The sequence below is a fragment of the Papio anubis genome, chromosome X (genome assembly GCF_008728515.1).
Source record: "Papio anubis isolate 15944 chromosome X, Panubis1.0, whole genome shotgun sequence".
Classification (NCBI taxonomy): Eukaryota; Metazoa; Chordata; class Mammalia; order Primates; family Cercopithecidae; genus Papio; species Papio anubis.
Genome location: NC_044996.1, coordinates 136,057,193 through 136,074,105, shown reverse-complemented (window position 1 = coordinate 136,074,105; position 16,913 = coordinate 136,057,193). Strand labels below are relative to the sequence as shown.

At 47.7% G+C, this 16,913-nt stretch overlaps 1 protein-coding gene across 1 annotated transcript in view; it reads right to left on the bottom strand.

Annotated features, from left to right (window-relative positions):
* Positions 1-14,990, bottom strand: part of GPR143 (G protein-coupled receptor 143) — a 42,218-nt gene extending 27,228 nt beyond the window's left edge. The window contains exons 1-3 of the mRNA XM_003917389.4: positions 14,726-14,990; positions 9,702-9,811; positions 8,318-8,412 (exon numbers count right to left, since the gene is read on the bottom strand). Of these exons, the coding sequence (XP_003917438.1) occupies positions 8,318-8,412; positions 9,702-9,811; positions 14,726-14,975 (455 nt within the window). The 5' untranslated portion in view covers positions 14,976-14,990. The remainder of the gene's footprint in view (positions 1-8,317; positions 8,413-9,701; positions 9,812-14,725) is intronic.
* Positions 14,991-16,913: the final 1,923 nt, after the last annotated feature.

Genomic DNA, 16,913 nt, shown 5'->3' with positions numbered 1-16,913 from the left:
ATGTCCCTGTCCTAATCTCTGGAACCTGTGAAAATGTTCCCTTATATGGCAAAAGAGACTTTGCAGGTGTGATGAAGTTAAGGATGTTTGAGATAAGGAGGTCATCCTGGGTTATCTGGGTTGGGCCAGTGTAATTGCCAGAATCCAGAAAAGCAGAGACTATCAGCTGCAGAGAACCCGAGAGGAGGGAATTTGAGAAGGACATAACCCACCATTGCTGGCTTTGAAGATGGAGGAAAAGGCCACAAGTCAAAGAATGTGAGCGGCAGCCTAGCCTGGAGGTACATACCTGTAGCCCCAGCTACTCAGGAGGCTGAGGCGGGAGGATTTATTGAGCCCGGGAGTTGAAGGCTGCAGTGAGCTGTGATCATGCCACTGCCCTCCAGCCTGGATGACAGAGTGAGACATGTCTCTTAAAAAAAAAAAAAAAAAAGGAATACAGGCTCCTTCTAGAAGCTGGGAGCTGGGTGTGGCTGGAGCAGAGAGGGTGAGAGAGGACAGAGGGAGGGCCGTGTGTTGGGGACTGGGTCACAGAAGCCTCTGTGGGCCACACAGGACCATGTCGGTTTAGGTGTAACTCTGATCTACTGGAGAGCTCTTTTCATTTATTCAAAAAAATTTTCCAATAAGATAAACCTTAAAACTTGAAAAAGACTGGGCGCAGTGTCTCATGCCTGTAATCCCAGCACTTTGGGAGGCCAAGGTGGGTGGATCAGGACCAGCCTGGCCAACATGGTGAAACCCCATCTCTACTAAAACTACAAAAATTAGCTGGGTGTGGTGGCAGGCACCTGTAGTCCCAGCTACTCAGGAGACTGAGGCGGGAGAATCCCTTGAACCTGGGAGGCGGAGGTTGCAGTGAGCCAAGATCGCGCCACTGCACTCCAGCCTGGGCGACAGAGCAAGACTCCATCTCAAAAAATAAATAAGTAAATAAAAATAAAATGGAAAAAAACAGAATCTGAAAAAAAAGAAAGTTATAAAAGATGAGGGGATAGCTTAGAGAAGAAATCAGCCAATGTCTGTGACTGCAAAGTTTTTATGGAGATGTCAGAAGGGGAGGAGGAGCTGTGCTTGGGCTTGTCTGGTTTGCTCTTTCCTACCTCATCCTCTGGCATGGAAGTGAATCCAGGTGGATCTGCAGCAAACCTTGACCTGAACCTGAGGTTTCCTAACAGAAGGACACGAACCTGGGGCTCCTTCTCAGCCGTGTGAGCCCTCACAGCCCCTCAGCGAGAGAGGCCTTATGCCTCCTGAACACTCAGCTCACCCGATAAGCAAGGAGCTCCTATCCCCAAGCCCTCCCGGAGTCACCTCCACACCTAATAGCCAAGTCTGAATGCTCAGTCCCACCTGGGAAGGCTGTCTCGGCAGAACCAGCAGCTACTACTACGTGCTTCCCGAAAGGAGAGCGGGGGCTTGCCTTCTGCCTCCCAGCTCCCGTTCCCTGCACAGCCGGCATTCTTGCAGTCTCTAGCTTTCATCTTTGTACTTCCATATACCCCGCCCCATTTCCTCCAGGAGCTGAGGCTGCAGCCTTCCAGATGCCTCGGGAAGACTGAAGATGGAGGCTCTGCAGAGCTGACTGGTGCTGTCCAGTCTTGGGTTTGCCTCTCCTGTCTGATGGGACAAGGTGGGGTGGGGGGCTGGGGCTCCATGGGATGAGTGGCTGTTGCTCAAAACTCTACCAGATTCCCGGCAAATATCATAACCCCCACCCCATCGGGACTTTAACTTGGAAGATCAGCTGTGTAGACAAAGGGATCTGAGTGAGAAAGGACATCCTTCTACATTGAGACAAAAGAAACAAGTCCAAAGAGCTTCAGGAGGAAAAGAAACGCTTCCAGCATGCTTTGCCTCCCACACTGTGACTGGTTCCTGGTGTGGCCCTCCCATGGCCTGGCTGGGCTGGGAGCGGGTTAGGGTTGGGGGTATGTCTTAGCAACGTGGGCCAGGAACTCGAAGCTTTGTGTGAGACTCAGATAACTAATGGAGAGGCTTTCTGCAAAGGGCTGGGTGTTGGAGAGTGCAGAATCTCTGCATTCCAGACCCTGACATCAGCCTGGGCCTCTGAAACCCACACCAGGGCAGAAGTCTGAACCCCAATCCACAGCAGATCAGGAGAAGTCTGCGCGCCCCACAGGCTGAAGACCCTTGGTCCTTTACCCACACTCTAGGCAGTTTCCGTGCCCAGGTGTGCAAAGGTGTCCCCGGACCCCGTTTCCTTTCACACTTCCATTTTCTTACAGCAAAGAAGTGACTTCCATTCAAGACCTGCTCCAGGATCCCAAGTGCCTTCTGTTATTGTTTAAAACCTGTACATCCCACACCTCGAACCAGAGCAGTGGTTTAAGTTTTAACTTTAAATCTGTCTTAATGACATTTCTTAGGATTAGGATTAAAAGAAAAAATATTCCCATGCCAAAGAAAATAGCTAAGTCCTGAAAGGATCTAGACGGGAATGTGAAGTTTAATCCAGCCATCCCTGCAAAGCTGGGCCCTCTGTCCTGGAATTTTCAGGAGACCCCCAGATCTATCAGCTGCAGTCTCTTAAAGGCCACTAGCAGAATCAACCCCACCCACAGCTCTGGAAACAAGCTCTCTCTTAAAAGGAGAGGTACAGGCCGGGCGCGGTGGCTCAAGCCTGTAATCCCAGCACTTTGGGAGGCCGAGGCGGGTGGATCACAAGGTCAGGAGATCGAGACCATCCTGGCTAACATGGTGAAACCCCGTCTCTACTAAAAATACAAAAAACTAGCCGGGCGTGGTGGCGGGCGCCTGTAGTCCCAGCTACTCGGAGGCTGAGGCGGGAGAATGGCGTGAACCCGGGAGGTGGAGCTTGCAGTGAGCCGAGATCGCGCCACTGCACTCCAGCCTGGGCGACAGAGCAAGACTCCGTCTCAAAAAAAAAAAGGAGAGGTACAGAATCTTTTGAAGCCACGCTCTCAGCCCTGGCTCAAACTACCCAGCGTGTCCCCTCTGAGGCCTCACAAGCAGGCAGGCTCCAGGGGGCAGGACGTCCGCCAGGTGGTAGGTGGGGGCTTGGTCTCCTGGGCTATAGCACTGTCTTATTTCTCTGACGTCGGCCTGTTCCTCTTCGATGGGAGCACCAACTTCACTCTGGACAGATGCTTGTCCCAATCCTGGAAACCCACCCTTGCTCTGGCCTTTGGGAGGCGTCTAGATGTTCCACATCCTTGGACACTCACTTTCTGGGTGATGGCAGGTCCCCGGAAGCCACATTCTGCCCAATACCCTTTAGACTTTAGACTCTAACACCCCCAACATCCTGCCTTCTGATCTCTGAGCTCCAAATGAACTCCCAAACACTGTCCTTGAAGTGAGGTGGGCTTCATGATTGCCTGTCCCAGTTTCTCAGGGCCCTGTCTGTCCACTGGGTCCAGACAGTTCTCAGACTGCCCCGTGGGACCCCATCCCTTTTCCCCTACATCCCCACCATGGGTGGAGGTGAAGTAATGCATCCTCCTATGGCAGCAGGGGGCATTACTCTTCTCCCTGCTTCCTTCCAGCACCCCGAGACCCTTCTACCCATAACTAGCATCTATAAGATCTACAGTTGTGTCAGACCTCCAGCCTCTCCAACACTGAGGGATGCTCAGACAGAGACATGCCAATCACGAGAGCTTCAGGGCCACGGTTTTATCACACTGCTAATTACCTACTCAAAGCCATATTTCCTTTTTCAAAACCTCAGTAACATAATCTGGATGTCATGAGGGCAGCTGCATGCTCAGCTCACAGAGTCTATTTCCTACCTCCTTTAGCAGCTAAGTGTGGCATGAAACTAAGTTCTGGCCAGGCACAGTGGCTCACGCCTGTAATCCCAACACTTTGGGAGGCCGAGGCAGGTGGATCACCTGAGGTCAGGAGTTCGAGACCAGCTTGACCAACATGGTGAAACTCCATCTCTACTAAAAATACAAAAATTAGCTGGTTGTGGTGGCAGTGACCTGTAATCCTAGCTACTTGGGAGGCTGAAGCAGGAGAATCACTTGAACCCAGGCAGTGGAGGTTGCAGTGAGCCAAGATCATGCCATTGCACTCCATCTTGGGCAAAAAGAGTGAAACTCTATCGGGGGGTGTGGGGGGTGGGGTGGAACCTAAGAGTGAAACTCCATCTCAAGAAAAGAAAAAAAAGAAACTAAGAGTGGAACTCCATCTCAAAAAAAAAAAAAAACCAAAAAAACAACAAAAAAACTAACTTCTGGCCAATAATATGTAACTGGCATTGTATGAAACTCCCAGGACATTACTTAAAGCTGGCTCAGGGGAACACAGGCCTCTATTGCATTGTTCTCTTCCAGCTTCCTGATGCCCAGAATGTAGGTGTGATGACTGGAGCACCAGCAGCTATATTGGGCCATGACACTTTGAGGATGGAAGTCACACAATATAATAGTGATGCAGGAAAATCCAAGGAACCTGGGTCCCTAATGTCCATCACAAGCGTCCTGGATTGCCTACCTCTGGACATCTTTAGCATGAAAGAAATCTCTACCAGGTTTAAGTCATTATTATTATATATATTTTATGTAGCCAAAATGAATCTTCAGTGATATACCTAATTAGCTGGCTCTGACCTTAACTATCATCCCTGGAGAATTTTCACAACCAGGCATATCTCAGTTTGGTTCAGCTGTGTAAGAGTTTGGGAGCTAAGGTAAAAAGATGGAAGGAACAAGCATAAAAATGAAGTAAGCACTAAACTTCAGGCCAGAGAGACCAAAGTTGATGATGTGATCTATATAAGGAATGTCAATGATTTTAGAGCAGGGATCTACTGGGATTACCCAACATATTCTATAGCCTACATATGATCTCTATTTACTGATATTGGCTTTAAAAGTAAATTTATTCAATAAGTGGTGCTGGGACAACTGGATATCCACATGCAAAATAACGAAGATGGACCCGTTAGTCACCTGTGCACAAAAATTAACTCTAAGTGGACCTAAATTTAAGCATTCAAACCATAAGAAAACATAGGTCTAAATCTTTGTGACCTTGGGTTAGGCAATGGTTTCTTAGATATGACAAAAGCATAAGAAATCAAAGAAAGTGGCCAGGCGCAGTGGCTCAAGCCTGTAATCCCAGCACTTTGGGAGGCCGAGACGGGCGGATCACGAGGTCAGGAGATCGAGACCATCCTGGCTAACACGGTGAAACCCCGTCTCTAAAAAAATACAAAAAAAACTAGCCGGGCGAGGTGGCGGGCGCCTGTAGTCCCAGCTACTCGGGAGGCTGAGGCAGGAGAATGGCGTGAACCCGGGAGGCGGAGCTTGCAGTGAGCTGAGATCCGGCCACTGCACTCCAGCCTGGGCGACAGAGTGAGACTCTGTCTCAAAAAAAAAAAAAAAGAAATCAAAGAAATAGAAAAATTGGACTTCATCAGAATGAAAAACTTTTGTGCTTTGAAAGATACCATCAAATAGGTTTAAAGACAAACCACAGAATGGGAGCAACTATTTGTGAATCATGTATGTAATATGCTACTTGTATCTAGAATAAAGAACTACAACTCAATAATAAAAAACCAAATAGCCCAATGAAATAATGGGCAAAAGAGGTGAATAGACATTTCTCTAAGAAGATACATACATGACCAGTAAGCACATGAAAAGATGTTTAGCATCATTAGTCATCAGTGAAATCAAAACCATGAAAAGTTACCAATTCACACGTGCTAGGATGGCTAAAATTAAAACAGACAGATAATAACAAGTGTTGACAAGGATGTGGATAAACTGTAACCCTCACATTACTGCTAGAATGTAAAATGGTGCACCCACCTTGGAAAGCAGTTTAACAGTTTCTTACTCTTACAAGGTTACCACATATCTCAGCAATTACATACCTAGATATATACTCAGGAATATGTGATGAAAACATATGTCCACACAAACACTTGCATACAAATGTCAATTGCAGCATTATTCCTAGTAGCCAAACAATGGAAGTAGTCAAAACAATGGAAGCACACAAAATGTCCATCAACCAATAAATGGATAAACAAAATGTAGTATAGCCTTACACTGGAATATTATTTAGCAATGAAAAGGGATTGTTTGAGTCCATTCAGGCTGCTATAACAAAACATCACACACGAGGTGGCTTATAAACAACAATTATTGCTCACAGCTCTGGAAGCTGGGAGTCCAAGATCAAGGTATGGCAGATGTGGTGTCTGGTGAGGCCCCACTTCCTGGTTCATAGATAGCACCTTCTTGCTGTGTCCCCACATGGTAGAAGGGGTGAGTGAGGGAGCTCTCTGGGGCCCCTTTTACAAGGGCACTGATCCCACTTATGACCTAATAACCTCCCAAAGGCCCCGCCTCCTAATACTATCACCTTGGGGGTTAGAATTTCAATATAGGAATTTTTGGAGGAACAGAAACATTGAGACCATAACAGGAATGAAGCACAGATACGTGACAACACAGATAAACCGTGAAGATGTTACACTGAGTTAAAAACCCAAACACGAAAGGTCATGTAGTGTATGATTCCATTGCTATGAAATGTCCAGAACATGCAGCTCCACAGAGACACAGTAGATAAGTGGTTGCTGGGGGCTGTGGGGAGGGGGTAGTGAGGAGTGACTAATAACTAGCACAGAGATGTAGAGGGGATGATTAAAATGGTATAAAATCGATGACGGTGATGGTTATGCAATTCTGTGAATACACTAAAAACCACTGGATTTTAGGCTTTAAACAGGTGACCTTTATAAAGCTGGGGTTTTTTTTTTTGTTTGCATTGTTTTTTGAGATAGGGTCACACTCTGTCGCCCAGGCTGGAGTACGGTGACATGATCATGGCTCACTGTGCTTTGACTTCCTGGGCTCAAGCCATCCTCCCACCTCAACCTCCCGAGTAGCTGGGACCACCGTTGTACCCCACCATGCCTGGCTATCTTTTTTTTATTTTTTGTAGAGATGGGGTCTCACTATGTTGCCCAGGCTGGTCTCAAAACTCCTGGGCTCAAGCAATCCTCCTGCTTCAGCCTCCCAAAGTGCTGGGATTACAGGTGTGAGCCACTGTGCCTGGCCTATAAAGCTGTATTTAAACAAAAACAAGAACAAAAAAACCGGCAAGGAAGGGCTCCCTCCAAAAGGGACCTGAATCAAGTGGACCATGAACTTGGTGGGGGCAAATGCTTCCTGGATTTGGAGCCCTGCCATGCCATGTTCAGCTTCTCTGTGTCAGTTCAGCTGTATGTGTGGATGTTTCCTCAACATGTGTGCATCCCACCTACTATAACAGCTGATAGGTATCAAGAGCCTGCAACATGCCAGGACTGTTCTTAACCATACACATGGATTATCACATTTACTCTTCGCAGTGACCTTGTGTAGTAGGTACCATTTCACAGCTGAGAAAACAGAAGTCCAGAGAAGTTAAACAACTTGCCAACAGCTACACAGCTCACAAGTGACTGGGCATCAGTTCAAACACACCAGTGCCCCAGGTACTAACCACTGAATAACTCCCTGCCAAGCAGCCACCTCCAGCCCCAGCATTCTCAGGTTCCAGATTTAGCATGAAGTGTCAATATATACATCCCTTGAACCTTTAAATATAATAAAAAATTGTTTATGCGGTGGCTCATGCCTGTAATCCCAGCACTTTGGGAGGCCGAGGCAGGAGGATCACTTGAAGCCAGGAGTTTGAGACCAGCCTGGGCTGCATAGCAAGACCCTATCTCTACAAAAATAATAAAATTAGCCAGGTTTGGTGGCACATGTCTATAGTCCCAGCAACTTGGGAGGCTGAGGTGGAAGAATCACTTGAGCCTGAGAGGTTGAGGCTGCAGTGAACCACTGCACTCCAGCCTGGGTGTCAAAGTGAGACCCTGTCTCTAAAACATAAAAAATAAACAATAAAATTGTCTATATACATGCCAATTCTGTTTTAGTATTTGTCCAGTTCCAAATATTTCATTTATTGAATTACTTGCTTTCAAGGTTTTTAAAATCCTCAAGATTTTATTTTGTTATTTTGGAGATGGACTCTCACTAAGTTTCACAGGCTGGTCTCAAACTCCTGGCCTCATGCAGTCCCTCCAAGTAGCTGGGATTACAGGCACAGGCCACTGTGCCTGGCTAATATTTTAAATGTGCCTTTGGCCTCTTATGAAAATGAGCTGCCATGGATGTTTCTAGGCGGAGGCGCCAGCTGACAGATTTTGAATGACGGTGTCTGCAACACTACAAAATACTTTTAAATGCTCAGTGCCATCTCTAATCTTCCCTCTAAAATAGAACTAGGGCAGATATCCCATTTCCTCCGTGAATACCTCAGTCCCGCCGATCTCCGGATCACCAGATAAGCATCCACCGCATAGCAAAACAGCCACCAGAAGCAGGCACTGTACAACAGCTGGATCCACATCTGCAATTGGGAAGAGCCCTGCATCAAAATGTCTGGAAACAGGTACAAGAAGCCCAGCCCATCCTTGAGACAGCAGGGCAGACACCGGCTTCCTCTGACGTCAGGAAGCCGCATGTGACAGCTCTCGGGACACAAGTGGGCACAGCCCCTGAGACCAAGGAGGGTGTGGCCTGGGATGGGTGTAGGCATTTGGATTTGACTAAGGAACTCTGCCTTCTGCCCCACTTGTATGCAGGGAGGATGAAGTGCCAAGATATGTCATTTAAACTGGGGTGCAGGCTCAAGGGGGCTTTGAACTCGATAGAAGCTCTTGTTCTGAGGAAGAATGAGTACGGGGAGGAGGGACTCAGGCAGTCCTTCCAAAGACAAGATGGAGGAAGGGGACTCCAGTGTTAGAAACCACACAAGGTCAAGATGTCTCGCTACCGTGGGCTGAGACAGAGGCTCATAGATGCAGTTAGGAAGCCACTGAGGACAGGGAAGCGAGGAAACTGGCAATTCTGCTCCAGCACAGGGCAGTCAACACAGCATCAGGGAATGCGCTTCAAATCACTCACCTGAGCACCACCGTGACGGATGGAGCATAACATACATGTGTATGTGTGTCTGTGTATATATGATATCTATTAACTTATTCAATAATTTCTTTATATATAATTATGTGGTTTTATTTTTTGTCTGAAGACGGACTTTCACTCTGTCACCCAGGCTGGAGTGCAGTGGCGCGATCTTGGCTCACTGCAACCTCCGCCTCCTGGGTTCAAGCAATTTTCCTGCCTTAGCCTCCTGAGTAGCTAGGACCACGGGCACACGCCACCACACCCAGCTAATTTTTGTATTTTTAGCAGAGATGGGGCTTCACCCTGTTGGCCGGGCTGGTCTCGAATTCCTGGCCTCAAGTGATCCACCTGCTTCGGCCTCCCAAAGTGCTGAGATTACAAGTGTGGGCTACCGTGCCCGGCTTATATGTTTTATTTAATATATTTAAGTATATATTTAAACAAAATGCATCCAATGGATTGATAACTTTCTGTGGCAGCTGGTTTTGCTCGTGGCTGCATTTAAGCAGAGGATGCATTTGTGAAGGGGAGGGAGAAACAACACTGGAGTGTCTGCGGCAGCATCCCCTGGAGGGTTTTGTTAAAACACAGAGAGGGCTGGGTTCCTGATCAGCAGGATGGGGCGGGACCTGAGAACCTGCATTTCTAACAGACTCCCAGGGTTTGCTGCTGCTGCGATTTGAGGAGCATAGGTAGGGAGGAGAGGGCATGCCGAGGGACTGGACTCACCGCACTCCCCACGCAGAAAGCAGCAGGCCAAATTTCCGTGCGGTTCACATCTGAGATGCTGTCAACAAAATTTGGGAATCCTAACCACACGGTGGACCGGATCACAACACCTAAGAGAGAATTGGATAATGCTTTGTATCTGATCCTAATCAAATCTAAAGCTGATTTCTTGCTTTGGAAAAATGATAGATACATAATAGAGATAGGAAGAGAGGAAGGAAGAAGGAAGGAAAGGAAGGAAGGAAGGAGGGAGAGAGGGAGGGAAAAAGACAAGAAGGAGGGAAAAGGAAAAAAGGAAGAAAAAAACATACATATTGGTGTGTGCAGAGAGAAAAAGAAGATTGAAACTCACAAAATAACGTTTTTTATTTTTATTTTTTTATTTATCTTTTTTTTTTTTTGAGGCGGAGTCTGACTCTGTCACCCAGGCTGGAGTACAGTGGTACAATCTCAGCTCACTGCAACTTCCGCCTCCCGGGTTTAAGTAATTCTCCTGCCTCAGCCTCCCGAGTAGCTGGGATTACAGGCACCCGCAACCACGCCCAGCTAATTTTTGTATTTTTAGTAGACGGGGTTTCACCATGTTGGCCAGGCTGGTCTCAAACTCCTGACCTCAAGTGATCCGTCTGCCTTGGTCTCCCAAAGTGTTGGGATTACAGGCATGAGCCACCACGCTTGGCCTGAAACTCAGAAAATCACTCTGATGGTAGCAAAACAAACGCAGGCACTTTAACGTAAACCATAGCTGGCCACAGTCTCATCCCTATTTTGTTTGTTTGTTTACTTGCAATATGTGACTAGCAATCTGTATTTCTCAGCTGCATTTTCAGTGTCTATATTAGTTATTCCTCACATAAAAAAGAATTTTAAAAAAGCTCAATTTAGAAGTTCAAATATATAGTTCCTTCATTCTTTTTTTAAACACTACATTTAAAATTTTCACAAATTAGTTCTCAATAATTTGCCTTTAACATTTATTCTTTGTGAGTTTCTCTTGCTATTAGACCCAAATGTCTAACATCCTCAAAACGGTATGCACACTCATGGTACATATGATGGTTCTTTGTTAGGTAATGCAATATCCTTTGTTTAAAAGCACACTAGGGTCTGGGCACGGTGGCTCACACCTATAATCCTAGCACTTTGGGAGGCCAAGGCCGGCGGATCACTTGAGCCCAGGAGATGAGACCAGCCTGGCGAAACCCCGTCTCTACAAAAATACAATAATTAGCTGGGGGTGGTGGCATGAGCCTGTGGTCCCAGCTACTCAGGAGGCTGAGATGGGAGAATCGCTTGAGCCTAGAAGGCGGAGGTTGCAGTGAGTCGAGATTGCACCACTGTACTCCAGCCTGGGCAATAGAGTGAGACCCTGTGTCCAAAAAAAAACAAAAAACAAAACAAAAAACAAAAAAGAAAGAAAGAAAAAAGAACCTGGTGCAGTGGCTCACACCTGTAATCACAGCACTTTGGGAGGCTGAGGTGGGTGGATCACCTGAGGTCAGGAGTTTGAGACCAGCCTGGCCAACATGGTGAAACCACGTCTCTACTAAAAATACAAAAATTAGCCGGGCATCGTGGTGGGCGCCTATAATTCCAGCTGCTCAGGAGGCTGAGGCACAAGAATTGCTTGAACTTGTGAGGTGGAGGTTGCAGTGAGCCAAGATTGTACCACTGTACTCCAGCCTGGACGACAGAGTGAGACTCCGCCAAAAAAAAAAAAAAAAAAAAAAAAGGACACTAGGTAATATAAAGGGGAGAACTGTAAACAACACCAAGCTACATGCTATGTAGTAGTGCTCACTGGTATACATGCTATACACCACTAAACACACACTATGCAATACACTACTAAAATCACATCATATACACAACACACACCATGTGATACACTACTAAACAAATGCTATGTAATATACTACTAAACACATACCATGTAATATACCACTAAACACACACTATGTAATACACTACTAAAGGACAACTGTGAACACTAAAAAGCTCAAGACATCTTCTCATTATCAAGCCACTGCCAACAAAAACAATGCCTTTCTTCTCTACAGTGCCTTAGAATTTTCAGCATTTATCACTCCTTTGAGCTTAATAAAAGCCTTACCCCACAGGCATTCAAATTTCTTATTTTTCAGTAAGGGGTCTCGATCACCCAGCCTTTTCCTGACTTCTGCTTATTTGCTCACAACCTCATCCACTTCCCTTCTAAAGGCTAACAGATATGCAAGTGTTATTCACTAACCCTCAAAAGATGTTTGGGTACACCTTACTTTTTTAGAGACAGGGTCTTGGCTCTGTCACCCAGGCTGGATCACAGCTCACTGCAGCCTGGAATTCATGGTTTCAAGTGGTCCTCCTGCCTTAGCCTGCTGAGTAGCTGGGACCACATGTGCATGCCACCATGACAGGCTTTTTTTTTTTTTTTTTTTTTTTTTTTTGTAGAGCCTGGGTCTTGTTATGTTGCCCAGGCTAGTCTTGAACTCCTAGGTTCAAGCAATCCGTCCACCACAGCCTCCTGAGTAGTTAGGATAGTTAGGATTACAGGCGTGAGCCACCACACCTTTAGGAAGCCGAAGTAGGAGGATCGCTTGAGCCTAGAAGTTTGACCAGCCTGGGCAAGATGGTGAGATTCCAGCTCTGAAAAAACAATACAAAAATTAGCCAGTGTGGTGATGCATGCCTGTAGTCCCAGCTACCTGGGAGGCTGAGGTAGGAGGATCCCTTGAGCCCGGAAGTTCAAGGCTGCAGTGAGCTATGATCATGCCACCCCACTCCAACCTGGGCAACAGAGTGAGACCCTGTCTCAAATAAAAATAAAGTGATAATGATATTGGGGTTGCAAATGTTTAAAATTATTATGTTTTAGAGTTCTCTCTGAGATCTGAATGGGCAGGATGATGGCGCCTGAGATTTGCTTCACATTAATCTAGTGAGGAGGGTGAAGAGGGGAGCAGATGAGCCGGGTACCTGTACCCCACAAATCCCACATATAGGGATTCACTGTAAGTGTTTCTGTTATAGACTGCATTTATGCATGGTGGAAAGGTTCCAAAATAAAAAAGCTAAACAGAATGGCCAAATCTAGCTTAGAGGTCTGTATAAAGTGTCACATAATAGTTTAAAGCAGATGTTGGCAAACTCATTCTGTAATATTTTTGGCTTTGGGAGCCATACTTTCTCCGTCCAATATTCACACTGCCCTTGTAGGGTAAAGGCAGCCATGGATAATTCACAAATGCACATGAACAACATAGCTGCATTCCCATCAAACTTTATTTGTAGACATTAACATTTAAATTTCAGTAATAGTCACATGCCAGGAAATATTTTCTAATTTTGATTTTTAAAAACATCTTAGGGCTGGGTGAGGTGGCTCACACCTGTAATCCTAACACTTTATGATGCCAAGGGTGGTGATCTCTTAATTAAGCCCAGGAGTTGGAGACCAGCCTGGGCAACATAGTGAGACCCCATCTCTAAATATATATATATAAATATATGTATATATATATTTACCCTACCATGGTGGCCTGTGGCTGTAGTCCCAGCTACTCGGGTAGCTGAGGTGGAAGGATCGCTTGAACCCAGGAGGTCGAGGCTGCAGTGAGCTGTGATCGTGACACTGCACTCAGCCTGGACAAGAGGGTGAGACCCTGTCTCAAAAAAATCATTAATTTAAAGAAAAGTAGGATGTAAAACCATTCTTAGCTCGTGGGCCCTAGAAAACAGGCAGGATTTGGTCTGAGAGCTGCAGTTTGTGCACCTGTGGTGTAAAAATCATACCCAAAAAGCCTGGATAGGGAAGGGATTTCAGCTTACAAAATACTTGAGAGAATGTATAGCGCACAATAGAAAAGAATTCACACACGCACATGCACGCACACACACACAGCGAGAGAGAGTGTGTTAATTGTTAGTCTCTCCCTGGTGCAGTTGGGCAAAACCGAGGAAATCTTTTCTGGTCTGGGTTTTGCTTAACTGCGCCATCTGAAGTTTCCCTGTAACAAACACAATAAACGGATTTTTAAAACTCATCGTCCCTTGGATGGGAATTTTACCGACCACATCTGTTTGCAAAACTAACTAGTCGGCTGGGCGCAGTGGCTTATGCCTGTAATCCCAGTACTTTGGGAGGCCGAGGCGGGCGGATTACCTGAGGTCAAGAGTTCGAGAGCAACTTGGCCAACATGGTGAAAGTCCGTCTCTACTAAAAATACAAAAATTAGTCGGGCGTGGTGGCGCGTGCCTGTAATCCCAACTACTCGGGAGACTAAGGCAGGAGAATCGCTTGAACCCGGGAGGCGGGGGTTGCAGTGAGCAGAGATTGTGCCACTGCACTTCAGCACTTCAGTCTGGGCGAAAGAGCAAGACTCCGTCTCAAAAAAAAAAAAAAAAAAACAACAACAACAACAAAAAAAACCCTAGTCGTCCCGTCCGGTCCCTAGGGAACCGCCTCCGCTTTCTCTTTTCTCTGTGGTTCAAGTGTTCAGACGCCCGGCCCAACCCGCGAGCTGTGGGTTGGGCCATCACCCGGGCACCGATCAAGTTCCAATCCGCGGGCTGTGGGTCCTCACCCGGGCATGGATCAAGTTCCAACCTGCGGGCCATGCGCCCTCACCCGGGCATCGATCCGGTCTCAACCTGCGGGCCACGCACCCTCACCCGGGGACTGAGCAGGTCCAACCCCAGGGCCTCACGCCCTCACCCCAGCACTGAGCAGGTCTCAACCCGCGGGCCGTGCGCCCTCACCCGGACACCGATCAGGTCCCAACCCGCGGGCCTCAAGCCCTCAGCCAGGGACCCAGCAGGTCCCAACCAGCCGGCTACGCGCCCTCAGCCCTGCACCGGGCAGGTTCCAACCCGCGGGCCTCTCGTCCTCACTCCACCACGGAACAGGTCCAAATCCACAGGCCGTGCGCCCTTATCCAGGTACCAGTCGGGTCTCAACCTGCGGGCCACGCGCCCTCACCCAGGCACAGATCGGGTTCCAACCCGCGGGCCGCGCGCGCCCTTACCCAGGCAGCCTAGAAGGTCGCAGGCAGTGGCAGCTCGCAGGATGCGGACCGAGGCCGGTGGGGACGTCGCGGGGGACCCGGGGCCCGCGGGCCGGCGGCCGGGCAGCAGCTGCAGAAGGCCCAGCGCCAAGCGGAGCGCGCCGCTGCCCAGGCAGAGCGCGTGGAAGGCCCGCGGCTGGAAGCTCAGCACGAGTTGCGTGGCCGCATCCCGTGTGGGGCAGCAGAAGGTCCCTAGGCGCGGGGAGGCCATGGGCTGTGCTCACGGACGCGGCTCGGGTGTGCCAGGACCCCGCCGGCCTGCCTGGGTCATGTGCTGGGCGGGCTGGGGGCGGCATCATGTGCCCTGGGCCTCTCCCCCACCCCAATCCCCAGCGCCTGCAGTAGAGCCAGGCTCGGTGGGGGCCGAGCGGGGGCCGAGCGCACTGGGCTAACGCCACGAGGCCTCACGAGGTGATGCTTGGGCGGGCGGAGGAGGAGGACAGAGAGAGGGAGGGCTGAGAGGAGAGAAAGAGGGAGGAGGAGGAGGGAAGTGGAAGGAGAAGCCGAAAAGTTGGGAAGGTTACCTTTCTCCCCATTTACCAAGCCTTCCTGGTGGTTTCTCTGGCACCTAGAGCGCCAAACCTGCCATCTTTACTGGTCTTCTAGAGAAACAGGCCTCGTGGACTAGATCTTTCCTATTTGGGACTCTGACATCCTGATTTTGATGCCTTTAAGGCGCTAGAACATGTTCATAAACTGTGACTGATCCCTGTAACTGCATTTCTCCTAAGCAGAGATGGTTGTCCAAATAGTGCTTTTTTTTATGGCCTCTATCATTCATGGAAATAACCCCACAGAGGCAGGATTTTCATTTACAATTAATGAATGAAACAACCAGATCAATGTTAAAGAAAGAGCAGTAGCTCACACCTGTAATCCCAGCACTTTGGGAGGCTGAGGTGGGCAGATCGCTTGAGCTCAAGAGTTGGAGACCAGAGTGGGCAACATGGCAAAACCCTGCCTCTACTAAAAACACAAAAATTAGCCCAGTGTGGTGGCCCAGGCCTGTGATCCAAGCTACTCGGCAGCCTAAGGCGGAAGGATCACTTGAGCCCAGGAGGTGGAGGTTACTGTGAGCCAAGATAGTGCCAACTGCACTCCAGCCTGAGCGATAGAGCCAGACCTTGTCTCAAAAAACAAAACAAAACATAACTTAGCTGGGCGTGGTGGGGCATGCTTGTAGCCCTAGCTTCTGGGGAGGTTGAGGTGGGAGGATCACTTGAACCCGAGAAGTGGAGGTTGCAGTGAGCGGAGATTACACCACTGCACTCCACCCTGAGCAATGGAGTGAAACCCTATCTCACACACACACACACACACACACACACACACACACACACACAAACAATTAAATTTAAAATTTAAAAACATTTTAAAAAAGGGAAAAGTACTCAGCATAAGTATACACAGACACATTTTGCACCTTAACTTTCAGTTCTATTTATTTGGATTTTTCTTAATTGTGTTAATTTTTCTATATGTTTTCTCATACATTGAAAACTCTTGCTTTATTCTACACATGTAAGTTTCAAAATAATATCAGTGTTAATTATTACAATAAGCATACTGTGAGATTTTTTTTTAAGTTCTTCAAGGTTGAAAATAGAAGTACTCTTTCTAGATTATGGCCTTTATTTTAAAAAAAAGAAAGAAAAAAAATCCAGCTTCATCATATGTATCATCTTCAACAAACCTCATTGGCTCTTTGTGACCACACAAGAGACGCCCTTCCTCCTCTCTCCTGGTAAAATGGGCCCCTCTCTGGGTTTTTTTCAAGTAACCAAAGCGCAGGTGTCCCCATTGTGTTCATGGACTCTCCTCACTTGGCCTCCCACCCCAGCAGCCCAGCTGAATTTCCCCACCAGCTTTGCGGTTTTAAGGAAGGCATGATCTGTGTCGTCTTCCTCTAGGGACAGCAGGACTGGCTTCCCTTGGGACCCCACAGAAGGCAGGCGGGAGGCTCTACTGCCAGACAGGAAGCGGAGCCTTATTTAACAACAATGGGCTGCAAACTCCACCACTTCAAAAGAGTCCAGATCTGGCATGTCTATAAACGCAGCCAGTTCACTCCACAGCTGCCTTCCTAGAAGTCAGAACAGACTGACATCTTCAGAAAGCTTAACAGCTCTGCTGGATTACACATTCCATT